The sequence below is a fragment of the Oxyura jamaicensis genome, chromosome 5 (genome assembly GCF_011077185.1).
Source record: "Oxyura jamaicensis isolate SHBP4307 breed ruddy duck chromosome 5, BPBGC_Ojam_1.0, whole genome shotgun sequence".
Classification (NCBI taxonomy): Eukaryota; Metazoa; Chordata; class Aves; order Anseriformes; family Anatidae; genus Oxyura; species Oxyura jamaicensis.
In genome coordinates, this window is record NC_048897.1 from 24,876,484 (window position 1) to 24,894,952 (window position 18,469).

An 18,469-nucleotide genomic window follows, 5' to 3' on the forward strand; every position below is an offset into this window, starting at 1 on the left:
CCCCCATTAATGTCTCGCAGAGGACACTGAGATTTCATTTTTACCTTTCCAAGAGTCAGCACTGAGCTCACCAACCTGTATACACATAGTTAACTGCAGTTGGGCCTCTTGCCCGTCTCCAATAGGCGGGGAAGGACTAAGCAAAGGAAGGTTTATGGCTGTAGAAGGAGGTGACTCATGGCATTCAGTGGCTAGGGTAGAAATTCAGAGGAAATCTGGCTTCATTAAGCCTGTAGCTCACGGAAAAAAATATTCAGGCTTGGGCTTTTTAGTGGATGAAAAGACGACAATGTACAGACTTCATACCAGATGCCCACACAAAAGTGTTAATGCTGATATAGTACTTAGCAAGTAAAGTAATAAAGCAATAATTGGTTGCTCAGAACATATGCACACAAAGAGCTCTTTTACTCAATTACAGAAGAATATAGCTTCCAGATTTTTATCTGTGAGATAAGGGGCTGTGTGAATGGGAAGCTGTGCTTTTTTTGCAGATGAACAGGATTTTGTTGCTGGCACAGCTAGCTGTACCATTATTCTCACGCTAGAAATATCTTACAGGATCTTGATATCTGACTGCCTCAGTCAAAGTGGCCAACACCTCCAGTATCAGTATGTTACACTAGAGTAAAGAATTGTACAGAAGCCTGGTTTTGACTAGTCAAACCTGAATTATTTAGATTTGGGGGTCTTTTTCTCAAATTAAAGGTGCCAATCAAGTTAACTAAAAATTTGTTACGCAGGATGGTTCACTATAGCACAGGCAAAAGCCATATACACTGAGGATTACAGCATACCACTCTAAAGCACAATATGCAACTTCACTTAAACTTAATTGTGGAGGTGCCTTCACGGCTGGATGAAAATATTTGAAAAGTTATTTCTTTAGAGTGGAAGTGCAAAGAATTGGGTACAGTAATAACGACCTTGAATGTAGTACAACCTAACCCCTCCCCAGCTAACCCTGGTCTTTTCTAACCTTGTCCTCTATGCATTATCAAACTCATTGAAGTCACACGCTTCAAAGTCAGGCTTTTGCAAGACCATGGCCTTCTATAGAACGTGCCCTTCCTGCCTGGTCTGCTTTCAATGAGGACGTTCTCTACAGAAGCCATCATTAACTTGGTTAACACCACTCCCTCCCTCCTTTCATTTACTATTTTGTTTATGTCTTACTCTGTTCATTTAATATTTTTAACCTCTGTCTTGAGTTGAAGTCCTAAAAACAATCAGAAAAGCAAGTATGTTCTTCAAAGTGTTTTTAAATGTTGTCAAAATACAAAAATATGCTTAGAATTTGTAAGATTTAGAAAACAAAGCACTTAATTTATAGTTGTCAAATCTTACAGAGGTAAAATGTACTGTTATGGAAAAAATAAATAGTTGTAATAGTAGCTACTACGTAACATTACTGATCCTCAGATCTTATTTAGAAAGGTGATAGAACCATGAAATGATTTGTGGCAGACCACATGGGCAGATGACACTGCCCTGTTAAAGCCCTGCTGGCTAAAACTCACTGCCCCACTGCTCGTAATATGATTGGCCATGCATTTAAAGATTTGGGTTATGTTATTTATGTAGCATGGATACAGACCCTTGACAACTCCTGTGATTTTATAACATCTCAAATAGTTAAGCATTCCCTATAGCAAAAACTCCAGCTGTTGTAATCACCATGGCTGAGGGAACTGGATTTCCTTGACAGAAATCCAGGTACCAGGGACGTTATCCTGACTGCTGCCAGCCTCGCTGGTGACTTGGACAAATTCAGCCTCTTGAGCCCGTTCCTTGTGTTTCTCCCATTCCTGAGGAGCCATTTCTCCATTTCTTGAGGACCAGTGTGGGTCCAAGTGGCCTAAGGAGCACAGCATGGAGGCAAGGACAGCACTGCAGAGCATCATGCTGGACCGGCCACCAGTGTCACTTCACTCTCGATGTCAGTGCTGCCACCAGAGGCGAGGTGACCGCGGGCAGGAGCTGGGGTGAGGAGCTGCAGCAACTCGAGGGCTGGTGTGGCATGAGGGGCTGCGAGGCAGATCACTGCCTGCTGCTCAGCTAGGGCTTGACTGAAAGAAGGCTTGGAGCCACTGCTTGGGCAACTACAGTCCTGGCCTGCGTTTTCTGTCCACGTTCCCCACAGCATTTCACAGAATCACACAGAATTGCAGGGGTCTGAAGGGACCTCGAGAGACCATTGGGTCCAACTCCATTTACCTCGCTACGTTTCAGTGCCTCTGTACCGTCAGGAGCACCTGAAAACCTGGCTAACTTTCTGTTGTACTTCTGAACGGCAACCAGCGGCTCCCGGCCCGCTCCCTGCCGCCGGGCTCAGCAGCAGACCGGGCCGTGGGCCCCTTCCCCCGGTACCGGGGCAGGGCGGGGGCAGGACGAGGCCCAGCCGGGCGCGGCCCCCCCTCAAGCCACCGGCCTCCGCCCGCCGCGCCTCCGGCGGTGACGTCACGGCTCGGTTGCCATAGGGACGGCCGGGGTCGCACCTGACGGCTGTCGTGAAGCAGCGGGAGGAGAGCGAGGGAAGGAGGAAGGAAGGGGGAGCCCAGGCCCGGCCCGGCCCGGCCCCCGCCGGGCCCCTCCAGCCCCGCCGCCCCGGAGGAGGAGGAGGAGGCCGGAGGAGGAGGCGGCGCTGCTGCCGCCGCCGCTGCCGCCGCCGCTGCCGGCGGCTATGTAGGGGCCCCGGTGCGGGCGGATCCAGAGGCCGCTGCCCGCCTCTGGAGCGCGGCGCCGGGGCCGGGCCCGGCGGGATGTTCTCCAAGAAGCCGCACGGGGACGTGCGGAAATCCACGCAGAAGGTGCTGGACACCCGCAAGGACCCTCTCACCCGCCTCAAGCACCTGCGCGTCCTCATCGGTGGGTGAGGGGGGGGGGAAGGTAGCGAGGGGGGTCCGGCCCGCGGCGCTCTGCGGCCGCCGGCCCCGGCGGAGGAGGGAGCTGGAGGCTGGGGGCACCGGCGGCAGGGGGGCTCGGGGCCCGCAGGGACACTCCGACCACAGCCCCGACCACAAGCCTCGGGGCTGGGGGCCCCAGGAGCTCTGCTCCATGCTGCTCTTCCCAGACACCAGCAACCCCACCTTGTCTGGGAGAGGAATTCATAGGGCAGCGGGGGACAGAAGCAAAAAACCGGTGGATTTCCCCACCGAAATGCTGTTGCGAAGTCAGTGACTTTAAATAGGAGTGGTGAGCGAGCAGTGGTGCCCCTGGCTCCCCAGTCCATTTTCCAACAGTACTTAAAGTAACAACTGTGTGCTCTTGACTTGGAGTGATGAGAGTGAGTACATGAGCATCCATATGGCTATCCCAAAGACACTTTTGCCTCACAAATTGGTCAAGGAGGGAACATAAGCACTTAGGTGCCACCGTAGTGCAGTGTGGACAGCTGTTTAACCTGACCAGGGAATTACAGTGTGTGATTATATGTAGTGATGTGCCTAATGGAAAAGGCAGAGTTAACCATTCCAAAATATCTGCTAGCTAGAGGTGTTTATAGAGGTCTAGGTCCTTGTCATCGAGTTGTCCTTGAAAAAAGCAGCTTCCTCTCCAGCATGTTTTGGGTCCTCGAGTGCAGTAACTGTATGGGTTGTTTCTGACAGTTTATTAACGTGTGAGCAGAGTGGGGTCAAGGGCAACTGCATTCTGTATTTAGAACAGAGTGTTGAATGGATTATTTTGGGTTCTGCCCACAGTCTGGGGGTATTTAAGTAGTTTGTCCTCAGCCTGCAAAGCTGAGTTCTTTCCTTTCAAAAGAAAACGGTGCTTGCTCCTTTTTTCTTTTGTATTAGTGGTTGAAGGAACAGCTGTTCCCACATGGCAGCCACTGCTGCTGCATGACTTATTTCTGCAATGTAATTATGTCTTTTGAAATGGAGAATAGTTTTGTAGCAAGCTATCCCAGACACTTCAGTAGTCAGATATAGCCTCTTGCCTCACTCAGGATCTTAGAACTCGTCCTAGCTAGCTGCACTGAGCCAGTTGTGGCTTGTTTTATGTTGATTTATGTTTATTTTTAGCTCCTTAATCAGTTGAAGAAATTTAAGAGGAAAGATCATTATAATGAAACTAAATACATCTCTGAATTTAGTTTTCCTGGCTGTTGTGGGTTAGCCTCAGTAGGCAGTACACTGGGTAAAGCATGCTGAATATTTCCAGTTTGCTATAGTCTTCAAAACATTGTATTTGTCTGATTTTTATCTGGTTTGTTCTGGATTTGGGGTTTCTGTAACTTGTCTTCTATTTAAAAGATCTTTCTTTCAGGTTTGTTAACAGTCAGGTGCATTTAGTGAGATGCAAGCTGTGAGCTCTGTGTCAAGCAAATGTTCTTATCTAATCCAGGGCTTCTGCTTACTGGCTTTAGGACAGACTAAATCTGCTGGGACATGTTTTCGTGTGATGGCCATTCCCCTTTTTCCACCGCACATGCGTATTTCTTGGCCGTTGAAGCACAGCTCCCACACAAGCTTTCTCCAAGTTTGGTTCAGTATATGACTGTATGTAGGGAATGGTGTGACACTGTTCTTCAGTTTGTCTGTCTTGTATACATGTACAAACTTTTATTGTTATGTGGACGTATCTTAGATCCACAAGGTACAAAAACAAGGTGTTTTTTTTTTTTTTTTGCAAGGGGGGCAGAGGAATACTTCTCTAATTCGAACTTGAGTGCAAGAGAAGCGTAGTGCGGATTTGAAATCCATTTTCTTCTGTGATCACATCTTTGCTTTATTTCTTAAATTTCTCTCCTCCCTAAACAGGCCTTCAAAGTGTAAGCTCTATGCCTTTTCTTCCCCATTTGTTTCTTTGACTAGTCAGCAGGACCAGATTAAAGAAAAGAAATGTGCCCACATGGGACAGACTGCTGCCTGAGATGGCTTTGGATGCAGACACCATCCTGCGGCTTGAGCAGCTTAGTGCTGCATTTTCCTGTTTATCTTTTTTCTTCAGTGACAACTCCCCCCCCACACACACCCCAGCATAATCATCAGTATGTTCCCATGTGCCTCAGGGGAGCCAAGCGAGCTAGTGCCAGCAGGCTGTCTGGGGGAGATGCACTCATGGAATCTGTTTCGTATCTTCATTAATGAGAAATGGTTTGTCTTGTTCATTGCTCTTAGCCTCTGTGTATCGGAGACTAAAAGACCATCAAGAAGAGAATTCTCTTATGTTTTGCATGCAGAGAATGGGGAGAAGTGTTTCTTGTTCATAAATTGCAAAGTGCATTGGACCTGAATTATTTCTTTCGCTGTGCGTTTTAGTGTTTGGTTTAGCAGCAATAAACTGAAACATGGCCTTATATTCATGGTTAAGACTCGCAAGGATGAAAGGAGTGCTGCTTCATCTTCCTTGTATTTTAGCAAGGCATCAAAAGCACTTGTTTTCCATTAAGACATTACTAAGATAATGAAATAGTCATGAAAAGAGGCAGAGTGGTCAGGAATTTTAGACTGATTGTTGTCTATTAGCCAAAGAAGACACATACAAACCATTTTGTTATGGTGAAAGATGGACAGTTGAATCCCACAAAGCAGCAGTGCCAGTCAGACATCATCTAAAAATATTTAAGCTAGGATCATATGGTTGTTAGACAAGACCAGAAGAGAGTGAACAGTTTCAGAGAACATAATACCAGGCTAAGTGACTGGATAGCACAAAGTCAGGTGACGTTTATTTTTAACAAATTAAAAGTAGTGCACATTAAATGGAATTACGTAAATGCCTTTTACAAGACAATTTAGAATCCTGTGACTTGTATCATTTTGAGAAAAAAATCCTGTTGTTGACAGCTAAGTTTAAATTTAGTCAAAAATGCAAATTAGTCTGCCTAAAGTATACAGAAAACTTTGTCTTCATAAAACAATAGTGAAGTTATCTGAAAATATCATTGCAGCATTACTAGTCTTGTTGCTGTAGTCAGCATAGAGAGAATTTAGAGCTGGGAATGACCCACATAAGAATAAAAGTTTAATGTAAAAAGAAATTTTTGGAATCCCTTTTTGGAGGGGCAGCGAGTGGAAGAATATAGAAACATACATGAAACAGACTAGGAAGTAAAGCCTATTAAGAGCTACCAAATTTAAAGTTATGGTAGAAGCCTTTTGGCTTAGGGAAGCTCCTGAGCACTAGCCTGTCTACCAGGTATGGATAAAGTGGGGGTAAATGTATTTGCCTTTTTTTTTTTTTTTTTTTTTTTTTTTTAACTCTTATGTAGGATCTGCTCTTTGCCCCTTCGGTCCAGCATCCTGGTTCTCTGCTCTGGCTCAGTGTGGCTTTTTCCATGGGATATCTATTCATATTTTTTGTAATGAAGCAACCAAGGAAAATTCAGAGAAATTTAGGCGACCAATTCATAATTGATTAAATTAGTTGTTAAAGTAAATATGTTAAATGACCAATTCATGCATGTCACAGGCATTAGGTTTCCTTATAGAGGTCAAAGCCTGGAGGAAACCTCCAAGTAGTAATAAATGCTGTTAGTGCTAAGAACTGCCATGAAAAATTGGAAAGAGATTGAAGTCATGCAGGGACTTATCAGTCTGTGAGCAAAAGTAATCTGCCTTTGTGTGTTGCTGCTGCAGTATCTTTCTTGAAACAGTTGCACCAATCTTCTTTTGAGAGACTTGATGCTTTTAAGGTGGGTTACTTTATTCCTATAGAGAACTGATCATCCTCTTTATTTAATTAGTTCTGGGATGTGCCTTTGAAGCATACAGGCTGCTAGCACTATCTCTGTCAGCATGTGACTTTTTTTTAATCAAACTCTTCTCTCTGGTTCCTATACACCAGGAAAGCTGTGGCAGTTGTGCTTACCCAGAGCTGCTTTGGTGGTAAAGGCACAGGAACCCCGAGCAGGAGCGTGGCATGGGATTCTGCTGCCAACAGCATGGAAGTGGTTCAGCCTTGTCAGCTAATGGCCATTTGGGGGATTGTTAAGAGGAAATAGCATGGAGATAATACTGCCTTTTTCTTATCATCAGTGTTGCACTGCTTAATTGGACCTCAGCATCAAAGAGCTCCTTTTGCTGTGCGCATGCACATAAACAGTAGTGACATCGTAATTAAGATTCTCTGGTTTTAAAGTGATAGCTCTAAGAAGTTCATTCTAGTAATCCTTCAAGCATCAAATCATGCTTGATTTTTCCTATTGTTAAAGATGTGCTTTGGGAACTCAGTAAATAATTACGGCAGCTAGGTATTTGACCCTTTCATAACATCATACCTTAATAATACTGACTTCTTGTTTTTTCTCTGATTTTGGTACCAAACATGTTGCTGCTACCAGCTGAATATGTGGTTTCAGTCGGAATTGTAAGTACATGTATATAAAGAAAGCTAAAACCCTGATATCTTCAATGATTCCTGCATAGTCTTACTATGTGCAAGCAAGACAAATTAATGTGCTCAGTTTAGGATTTACTTTTACAGCTGAATTCTTAAGGGAAATCCTTTGTTTTTCTACTTCTTGGTAGGGGAGGAGTTACATGCCTGTAATCTGTCAATCCAGGGTAAAGCAAAAAAGAGGATTTTGTTTTTCAAAAATTATTTTAATTGCATCTGATACCTTTAAAATACATTGTATTTCTGGAGCTGTGGATAGCATGCTTGTTAACATTTAACGCTAAGAGAACAGAGTGCTTGAAGTGTGGATCTTAGCTATTATTTTGTTTGGGTGTTCTCAGTGGTTGGTTAGTGCTTGACATCTTCTGTGAGTGATCTCCGAAAGGGAGAAGTCAAGCTGTGTGGGACAGCATGAGACAGTCCATATTTGTCATTCAGTCTGATGTATTTCTCAATATTAAACAATATACTTAGACAAAGATTGCATTTGTCTAAAGGGATTTTAATTTAAGAAATGTATCTCACTGGCAGCCAGCCCTAATGCTTCAGCTGGATGACATTCATTGGTGTTGCACATGGTCAACGTCGTTCATTAGAGTATCGCTTATGTACTGTAAGAAACAAAAAATGTTTTCTGGCTGTTCAGATGAAAGGCGGGTGGGGAGCTGCAGCAAACTGGCTGCCTGGAATTTCCTCTGGAGATAACTGTTCCAGAAGTTTCTGTGGATATGCAGCGCTGTATTATTTTTGGCATGAGTTGTGTGTATTTTTTTATTTCCCTCTTCTGGTAATTCTAACTGCGGAGGACATGTCACTGGCGGTATTCATGGGTTTGGCTGCAGGCTAAGTACAGTTTAAGACATCAGAGTTGGTGTTCTGTCAGTCTTAAGCCTGAACCCTTTCTGATCCGTTTTAGCCAGGGGGAAGAAGTGTTTTGCTTTAGGATTTTGGCTAATGTTCCACTTGACTTGCAGGCAGCAGTGCTGGCCAGTGCTGCCGGCTTGCTAGGACAAGGGCTGGAATCGGATCAAAGTCGCAGACCAGACCAAGTGACGGCTCTGACCGCTTGGATGCGAGGGAAAGGTCCACATGGGTTCAGCTTGTGGCAGTTTGCAATGGAAATAAGTACACTGCTGTGGAAGTGTTTGAAGTTGCTCACATAAAACCTACCTTCTGGAACACACCTGAGTTGTCATGGAAGTATTTTTGTAAAGCTCACCTGTGTTGTAACTACTCTGGAGTCTGCAGGCAGCCTGAAACAATTAGGTTGGAGAGCTGTCAGCTGCACTGCTCATTTCTATAGAGCACTGATGTTGAAATTTGGCAACGCTTTGTACGTAGACCATGTTCATTAGTGCTGTTAATGTGCTTATTCATTCATGGGTTTTTCCTTGTACGTTTGTCTCTAAAAAAATGCTTGTGATCTGGAGTTCAGACTTGTCCAACGCAAAATTGAAGTCCATTAAAAGACTTCCTTTAGTATGTTCTTTTTTCAGTACCAAAACCCTCAAGAATATTTTCTTTGACAAAATTACTTCCAAAAAAAACCGGATTTGTATGGCCAAATAGTTGTTATTGTTACAGTAACGCTAAGGTGCAGCCCTTGTTTAATAGAAGTGCATTTGTAGTGCACTGTTAGACCAAACCATGTTGTTTCCATCAGCTCTTCTTAACTTTTTCACAGTTTGTTAACTATATCAGAGCCATCAGTTAGTTCCAGATGTTTTCTACTTAACCTTCTAGAATGACATTATTTTGCTATTCCAGAGACTGCTTGTGTAGAACTGAATCTCTGCACTCCTTTGCTATAAAGCAACAGTTAAATTTTCCACCCTGGGGAGTTAGGAGTAAGTTCTACTGGATATTTTGCTTGTATGTTAACTGAAATTTAGGAAGATACTTGCCTACTAAAGCCACCAATTTATTATGGGAATTGATACTGAAAACTACAGCCTGTAGCAGGCCTCTGCTTTACAGAAATGGAATTGGAGATCTGGCCATCTTCCAGGTCATTGTTGCAGTTGTCACTGGTGTTGTGTTTTTGGATGAGGATGAGGGAAAGTGACTTAAAGGCCACCAAGTCTCCGAATGAGGCAGGATAATACTTCTGCTGTATGTCAAACTGTGGCAGTATGTAGTATAAACACACTATGAAATTCCCTAACACTTAAAAATCAAATGTAAAATGAATCACTATTTGGAATAATGGTAGACTGTTCTGTTAGCTGCTACAGTAAATCTCTGTGATGCTGTGTGTAAGCTGGTGAATGTTAATGTTCTCTTTAGAAAAAGTTAGTGTATTTCTGTATGTTTTTCTTTTTTTGGCGTGGTTGTTATAAGTTCAATAGGTTGATTGTTTACCACTAAAGTTCTGTCCTGTGCAGAAAATTCAGGTTTACCTGCTTTATCTGTATAAGATTTTAATTTCATATGGAGGTGCAGTCATCTACATAGTATTGCCTTGCTTACTCAACTCATTCATAAATATGCAACAGATGTTGCAGATTAGTTTATAATCATTCACAATGTAATATGTAGGAAACAAAATAGGGAAGGAGAGTTGTATTACATCTCACTAAGGTTGTACTCCTGCAGAGGATTGGGGTGTTACACATGTAAACGTGAAAGTTTTCCAGAATCTTGCTTAGGTGAGCCTGTACAAGTTTAAATATACAGTAGAAATATCTGTTGCTTTTCATGTTTTACATCTGACAAAATGGTGGGGTGTGTTTTTTTTACTTTTTTTTTTAAGCTCTCAGAGATGGTACTTGGACTTAGAATGCCAAAGTATTGAATTCTAAGTATACCATCCAGATCGTATCCTTCTTCAAATGATTGATGTAAAGGATTTTTTATTAAAATCCTGAATTACTTCTGCGGATAAAAATTATTCCGTGTTAGAAAGGGAGATACTGATAATGGAATTGTACTTAAAAGCCTTCGAGCAAACACATTTACTCCTAGGCAGAGTTGTGTAGCAGAATTAAGCCTCGAACTGTTCTTCCTAAAATGGTCAGCTTCTCCAGGCACAGAGATCTGCATCACTTACTGAGGTACTTGAAAAGAATGTAACCTTTTGGAAAGTTTGAGCAATTAACCTTCAAAAGAGTTGGCCATTTGAAAATACCTAAAACCAACTTCCTGAAAGAGCAGTTGGCCACTTGAAAATAAATGAAAGTAAGTTCCTAGAAGTATAGTCGCACATAAGCACAAAAGTTGTTAAGAGAGTTGGAGGTTTTTTATTGTTAGTTGGTTCTGATGTTTTGTTTTCATTTAGTCCTGTGCTACAGCTCTTGTCAATAAGATGGGAAATAGTACAACTTCCAAGTTTCAATGGATTTAATGGAAACCTGAATTCTGATTGATCTGGTACTCGGTTGCTCTTGTGGTGAGGTTTGTACTCTAGACGTTGTCTTCCATTTTTAGTTTGTTTCTCTGTGTCATGCAACAAAATATAACGAAATCTGTAAACAGAATACAGTTTCTACAACTTCCATAGGAAATGCTGATTTACTTGCTTAATGCTGGACCTAGAAAAAACAAATGCTGCTTTCGTAAAAGCTTCGGGGGAGAGGGAAAGACAGAGAAAGTTGTATGGTGTCCCTTTGTGCTTAAATGTAACTTTCTCCCTTTGATTTTTTTTTTTTTTAAAAAAAAAGCTTAAAAAGAACACAGAGTTAATGCAGAGATCAGATTTCTACCATTTTTTAGGTTACAGAAAAGTAGTAAGGAAAATTCACAAATCAAAACTCCATGTTTATTGCTATTGGGAAACACAAAAAAAATACGTTTTCTTGGCAAAACTTCTGTAAATGATGCTGGAAATTTGGATTTCAGTGTATTGGAACTATTTTTTGTACAGTTGTACGTTTGGTTTTTATGTTCTTGTAGTACAGTAAAATATATTGCCCCATTTTTCCCTCTCCTGTTCTGGGAAACTTTTTAAAGTATTCTAAATGGTGCCAGATCTATTTTTGAGTCCTTTCTCTTTTCCGTCTGGGCATGAAGACCAAGAACACAAGGAACACATTAGTTTGTGTCAGTTGCATGAAGTTGTGGTAAGAGGATACAAAGTTCTTTTGTTTAAAAAGAAATAAATTGTAAGCTAGGAGGCAAGTCTGTTTCTGTGTAATCCCACTTCAAGCAAAAAGGCTACATCTCTCCTAGGAAGGCAGGAAAGTTAAAGGAGCCAAAGCAGACAAGCAACTTCCTGCAAATTCCCAGTTCAAGGCTGTGTGAAAGGGGCATGCATGTGCTCCTTGTAGAGGAAATGTTTTTTACCTCTCTGCACAGCATTCATGATACTTCAGAGAGCATAGAGAAGAGACAAATAAATGGCTTTGGGTTGAAGAAAATGGTTTAAGGTGAGAGGATTGAAAAGCTGTATCTTTTGGTTGATCATGAGGATAAAGGTGAACTGAAAGTTTTAGAAACACTGTCATTGGCGAAAATGATCAGATTCTTAACGGAGAAAAGCAAAACAGTGTATAGCTGGAAGTTAGATAAACCCAAATGGTGAGCAAGGGATGTGTTTTTGGTCAAGTCATCAAGGAGAGCTGTAATCTCTTTGTGCCTGTTGCAGTCAGGGGTTGTGCGGAGCACAGGGGCAGCAGTGAAATGGAACCATCTGCACAGGTGGCCACGCTGGGTGACTTCCAGACTGAAATCTTCCGAGGTCTGTGTCACTTTCTGTGCTGTATCTGCTTGCTTTTTTTTTTTTTTTTTTTCTTTCTTACTCTTTGCTGAGGTTCTTGGTCCAACTGTGCCTACATCCCAAGCTTCTGGATCAGTAACTTAGAGAACCATTAAGTGTGTCGTTTGGTGAGCAGAAGGTGTCCTTTACTCTAGGTGGCAAACAGTGCCCTTTCAGACCAACAAGTGTGTTTTCCCTTCTTTAAAAGGAAAGCCAATTTTCAGCAGTAACACAAAGTGTGTGTTATTTTCAGGTAATGACAGGAGAAAATTCCTGTTCAAAAGATCTATTTTTATTTCCTTGCATCCTGAAGCAATAGAACTCCTTGCAAGATCTCAGTGGTTAACTGAATTCCAAAAACTTCCTTTTGTTTATGCTATTGTATGGGATCTTAGGAAGAAAAGAGTGATTTTCATTTGCTAGAAAAGCTGCAAATTTAAGGACCTTTTTGACTTGCACCCTACTCTTCTGAGCTGTGGCTGTTCTGGAGGTGTGTTTTCAGTGCTAATCAGGTGTCAGTGGTAATGCTGTAGGTCAGCAGTGCTCCTCTTGCTCTTTTCTGAGGTGATTGACACCATGTGGTATTAAATAGATAACTACAAACTAAAACAGAGTGTCCTCTGAAATTCCTCCAGAGCAGAGTCCTGTAAAGACACAGGGCTTTTCCATAGCACCAATTATATGTATGGAAGTGTCATTACAGTGATGGCAATACAAATAATAAAGATTCACTGTTCAACTGGTTATCTAGGCAAGCCTTTAGTTTGTTTCCTAAAGAGTTTAGGAATCTCCAGAAATTAACAACTGTTGTGATTAAAAACTCCTTGCCCTGACCTCCTGCAAATTGTGGGCCACTTTGTTTAAAGTGGAAATGTTTTTTTTTGTTGTTGTTGTCCTGTAATATTGCAGACTCAACACTATTAGAGGTTCAGCTGCTGATCTGCGAACAGTCTGCAAGTGATCTGTGACACTGGAGGTTTGGTAATCCTGTAGATAGATGGTCAGGAAGACACCTACCTACCTGGGCTGCTAAGTTTAGTGCTAGCTAAGCCACCTTGCTTGAAGAGTTGATCTTAATTTTTAACATAGCACTATCTTTGAGAGCACTCTGGTTCCACCACAGACTGTGAAAGACAGTACAAGAATGCCGGGATACTGCAGAAATTGAATGTGTATTAGGAAGTGTTGTGGCAAGATTTGTGATAAAATTGAATTGGCAGCACTGTAAATACTGTTTAAAATATTTAAACAGCCTCCCTGTTCCTGTGTGCTTCTCTGCAATTTTTCTGCCACCTAGTTTTTCTAGTCTTTCGTGGTTAAATATCAGAACAGGGAGTGTGTTTTGGTTCAGCAAATGTATTGGTATGAAAGAATTAGTTAAAACAGTGGGTTTAAAATTAATCTAGATAAATCACTGTGTATTTCTTTGAGGATTTCCACACAAGTGTTCATAAGTACAGTGCTAGTCTTGGTGGAGTTCTGGTTCATTGGGGGGTTTACAGGTGTTACCATCATGCGAGCATGCAAGACGCTGTTCCCTGTTTTGAAGTTTGCAAGGCACTTATGGCATGCTATATGGAATTTCATTTGGCTTCTGTTTAAAAAGAATGAAAACTTCAAGGACTTCTTTAGCAGTATTAATTAACTTTTTGTTTTAAATATCTCCTATTATTACTATTGGATAAAAGTATATTGTGGGTGACTGAATATTTGAAGAAAAATGAAAATGATCTTCTGTTCTATTTTTCAGACAATGCAGAATCAATTGATCTCAAACAGTTTTTCGACCTACATTTCTCACATATATATTATGTGTTCTTTGAAAACTTTGTGACTATTGAAGTAGGTCTTAAACAAAAAGGTAGGTATTTCAAATAGAACACTTTTTTATGTCTTTGCGCTTCTGTGATCGCAAATTTCATTAGGTATGCAGAAATGTGTAAGCACTAACATGGCAAATAAAGGCAGAGCAACTAAAGATGCATGCAGTGTGGATTGAGGAAGGAGAGTTTATTCTCTCGCGGTTTTTTCAGTTTTGTAAAAGGAAGACTAAGATGTTAAGCTTCTGGTGGTCTGCAGAATTACAGAAAGCTTTGCTTCACAAGATTGTGTGTAACAATCTCTGCTAGCTGCTGATGCTATAATAGAAAGTTACATAAACTCTATGTGTTTTACACCATAACAAATCAAAATATACTTATGCTTTGTATTTGCAGAAGGAATACAAAGTAATTCTTAAAGTTGTAGAAATGAATGTCTTTGTTTCATATGTTTAAGGATCTCTTTCAGTGTTCCTTAAATCTTGTTTTGGTATCTTCTATTTATTTTTAATTGCATCTAGGTCACAAGTCTCAGAGAGAAGAATTAGATTCTATTCTTTTTATTTTTGAGGTAAGATAATTTGAATATTTCTGAGTTTTGACTTTGAATTTAGTCCTGTTGAGTAGTAACAATATAGCTATCCTGTAGTCACCTAGAAATACGCGTTATGCTTAACTGCATTCTCTTTTCCTTTTGCTTAGTGTTGAATATATGTGGTTAATGTAAAAAGAAAAAGAATTTGACTTGTGCTTTTTCAGGAACGTGTCTTAGTGGAAGAAACATGTTTCCTACACCTGTGAATAGTACCCAAGTTTGTTTTTGTGGTGGTGTTCTCCTTCCACTCCCCATGTATCGTACACTTAGGAATTCTTATAAAAGTGATCTCTGATTACTCTTGATCTTTGGTTTTTGATTGCGTGTTATCCCTGAGTTTGTTCTCTAAAGAATTAGATTGCTGTTGCAGAGCTAGTTTTTATAGGTCCCTTTTACTGCAGGAGAGATTTACACAATATCCTTACCAAATGCTTAGCCTGACTTAAGATGATTTAGATTCTAACTGAATAAAATCAGGCCATTTCAGATCAGAGATCATAATTTAGAAATGACTTATGACATTTATCTTTTCTATTTTGATTGAGGTTTCTGATCATGAATCTGATTAAGATCATTGAAAGCTGCTGAACGCTCATTACAATGTTGAACAGATTCAAGAGGCTTTTTTTTTTTGAGTAATGTATGTTGGTGCTTAAAACTGTGAGGTTAGCTGTTAAAAGGAGAGCGAATCTGAATAGAGCTAGTTCATTATTTTCCCTGGATCCTACATAAAAGCATATTAGGTGACCTGTGCTTTGGGAGTAATTGCATAGGCTTTAGAGGGTCAGGACTAGTAATCTGTTTGGGAAATCAGTTTATTTACAAACTGTTCATGCCTTGGACATAAATATTGAAGTGTTGTGTAATAGATTTTGAACTGCCTTTGTCACTGTTCTGTTTCTTACTATTTGAAAGATGGTATTCCACTAATCTAGCTGCAGAGGTGTTAAGATTGTTATTGCCCCACACCTGTCCTTCATTGTTTTGCTTGAGCTCTTTACCTTACTGTTGAGAAGACTGAAGCAAATGTTTGCCGGTGCCACAGAGGCAAGTTCACAGCTGAACATCCTAGCTTAAGCCACTATAAAGGTGGAATTAGCCTAATAGAGACTGTTGTGAACAGGGAAAGCTGATACATATTTGTCCCGTTCAGCTCCCAGTGCTGCAAGAAGTAATATCCAGCAGAGGCAGTGAAGCCAGATAAACTGCAGTAACATCTGAAGTCTACAGGACTTGCTAGATAGCCCAAAGACTCTGACAGATTTCTTAACTTTAGAAAGGGAATTATCTTGAAAGGACAGTAATGTTTCCAAAGAAAGCAGTGCAGAAACTTTCTAAATTAACCCTTCAGCTTCCGATCCATGGCCTTGGTGAGAGTGCTTCTTGGCCTTTTGTTTGCAATATCTGCAACATAGGTCTGTGGGTTCCTTTTTTTTTTTCTGTAGAAAATTTTGCAACTCCTTCCAGAAAGGATTCATCAGAGATGGCAATTTCATAGTATCGGTAAGTTAATTTTCTTTTTTCCTTTTTAAAATTTTATTTTTTATTAGTAGCTATTTCACACTACTCTTTTCTTAGTTCGCACTACTAATGGGGATTGCCCTAACAGGGATTAAAGTTTTGAAAGAGTAGCAAGATAAGGAGGGGAGGAAAAAAAGAAGCAGGGTGTGCGTGTGGAATGAAACGACGACAAAAATCAACAATGTAGTAAGATGCTCTTCTAGGTACAAATAAAGTTGGGCTGTTGAGGAAGAACATTAAGTACAATATTAGAGTTACCCATTAATGTTTAATGTATACCTCCCAAAAAGTTTTTTGGGAAAGATGTTATAGGTTATAAGGAAGGTATGAAAGGTGATCTTTTTTTTTTTCTTCTGGCATTGAGAGAATTGCCTGAAGATAAAAAGTTCACCAAGATTAGACTGGAGATTGCCAAGGACTTGTTTAAAAGATGTTATCAAGTCTGACCGAGAACTCTGACATCTTACTTGACAAAGAGCAACAATGAATTTTTCTTCTTTTCAGGGTTGATTTTAAAGAAGCTTCTTCATACTGGAAATTCATTAAAGGTATTTGAAAAAGTTATATACTAATTATATATATATATATATATTAATGTTTAAAAACACAAGAATATAAGGGTGAATTTTTATGGTAAAATCACAGGAGTGAGGTCATGACTTGTGTGTCATGAAGTAATGATTTCTAATCATTATCTTTACTTCAGTAGAACTACTCACAGTAGTGATGTGCTTATATAGAGTTGCCAATTTAAGAATTTATGCAAATGGTTGAAGGATTTTGTACTATAGCAGAAGTAAGCCTTTATCATTCATTGTTAGGGGCAAAGAAACTGGTTTTGGAGCTGAGATTGTCTTAAGTGGAAGATTATCTAGGTCAAAGAGACTAATGGGTACTGTAATAACAGTTGACCGTGAGACAAAAGTTACCCATGTAGTTTTGGTATAGCAGCGAACAACTGTGCCACTTCTCTGTAAACCATCTGTAGGCTTGGTTGGTGCTGAAGTTTTCTAGTGTGAGAGTCAGGAGCGGACTGCTCTAGGACTCCATCACCTCCCTTGAAGAAGGAATGAAAAAGGGTAAAGGAATCCTGCTGGAAAGAAAAAGAAGCTCACTATGCTCTTTTAATTCACAAATATATTTAGAAATCTTATGATCTTATTTGAATTTTCTGAAAAATTCAGATGGCATCTTGCACTACTGTATTTAAGCAGATGTCTAGATGCATGTTGGTTTTCTCCCTCTTTTGGGGAAAGCCCTATGAAAGATTCTGTGGGACAAACAGCAGTGTTAAGATGCCAGGGTTCTCCTTGCATTTCACCAAGGGCCTGCAGATGTGCTAGCTTGGCTCTGCTGGTGGTCATACTGTCTGTCTCTGCTCATCTTTTCTACCCTTCCCTTTCTCCTTCTTCTTCTAGGACATATCAAATTGCTTTGGGCCAAGTTAACTTGTTCCATTTTCTTCTTTAAGATACGTCGAGAGGGCGTACGTCTCTTTCTACTGTGGCTGCAAGCACTTCAGAATAACTGTAGTAGAGAACAATTATGGATGTTTTCTTGCTTAATTCCTGGATTTTCATCACCACAATCTGAATATGGTCCCCGAACACTAGATAATCTTATTAACCCTCCTCTTAATGTTCAAGAAAGTAAGTAATTTGATAACATTACTCAGTTCTTCACATAATTAAATTCTCAGCACAGAACAGGAAAGTTGAAGCAATATTTGTACCCAGGAGGATTATGGATCTATTAATGAGTTTCTTCATAGTTTGAGGTAGTGTTGAATAATAACACCATCCTTGTTTGTTGTTGCTGGCATTTTTTTTAAACGTATGGCTATAGTAGCTTAGCACGCAGTATAGCTTAGCACACAGCAATTAAAGCTGCAATGTTCTTATGGTTCAGAAGGCATTTTCCAAAAAAAATACACCTTTTTAAATTGCAAAACATGAGGTCAGAAAGGCCTACATTATTGGAAAGGTTTGAACATTCTAAGATAAGCTTGTTACACTTTTTTTTAATGTCAATATAATTGAGTGATTAATATTGAGTAATCAGTAGAGTAAGGATGATTTTTTCTTTTACAATTTTTTTTATGACAAATTTTCCTTTGTTCACTCCAGCAGTATCAGACACTTGTAGCTTTGGGGAAACTTGCTTCCCAACTCTACGTGTACCTGTTATTAGGATTTCAGGTTTATCAATGACTTGGAATTGGGTAGTAGAGTGCAAACTGTGCGTTCACACAAATGCAAATAAGAAGCTAACCACTTTTTCTTCTGAGCAGAAGGTGCTGTTATGTTTTCCCCATCTCTACCCAGTGCTTCAGAGCTGATGCAAGCATTGCTTATAGGAGCAAACAGTGTCTCCTTCATTATTAATGAAATTTACTGAAAGAAAGCTGATGCTAGCTGCTGAATTTCAGCTCTGCAGAGAAAAGTTTGCTAGATTAAGTCCTGTTTTAGAGTTATCTTGTGTACGTCTCTACAGCAG

At 40.4% G+C, this 18,469-nt stretch overlaps 1 protein-coding gene across 19 annotated transcripts in view; it reads left to right on the plus strand.

Moving 5' to 3' along the window:
• The first annotated feature begins 2,488 nt into the window (after positions 1 to 2,488).
• The window catches only part of RALGAPA1 (Ral GTPase activating protein catalytic subunit alpha 1), a 127,546-nt gene continuing 111,565 nt past the window's right edge, over positions 2,489 to 18,469 (plus strand). For 6 of the 19 annotated variants that reach the window (XR_004751568.1, XR_004751567.1, XM_035328854.1 and 3 more), the window contains exons 1-6: positions 2,491 to 2,868; positions 13,788 to 13,898; positions 14,379 to 14,428; positions 15,898 to 15,955; positions 16,478 to 16,521; positions 17,445 to 17,622. Coding sequence is in view for 17 of the 19 variants with exons in the window: in XM_035328854.1 (XP_035184745.1) it covers positions 2,763 to 2,868; positions 13,788 to 13,898; positions 14,379 to 14,428; positions 15,898 to 15,955; positions 16,478 to 16,521; positions 17,445 to 17,622 (547 nt within the window). In the remaining 2 variants the exon portion in view is untranslated. Of the gene's footprint in view, positions 2,869 to 13,787; positions 13,899 to 14,378; positions 14,429 to 15,897; positions 15,956 to 16,477; positions 16,522 to 17,444; positions 17,623 to 18,469 lie in introns of all 19 variants that reach the window. The other 13 variants (XM_035328856.1, XM_035328857.1, XM_035328861.1 and 10 more) reach the window with 5 other exon arrangements.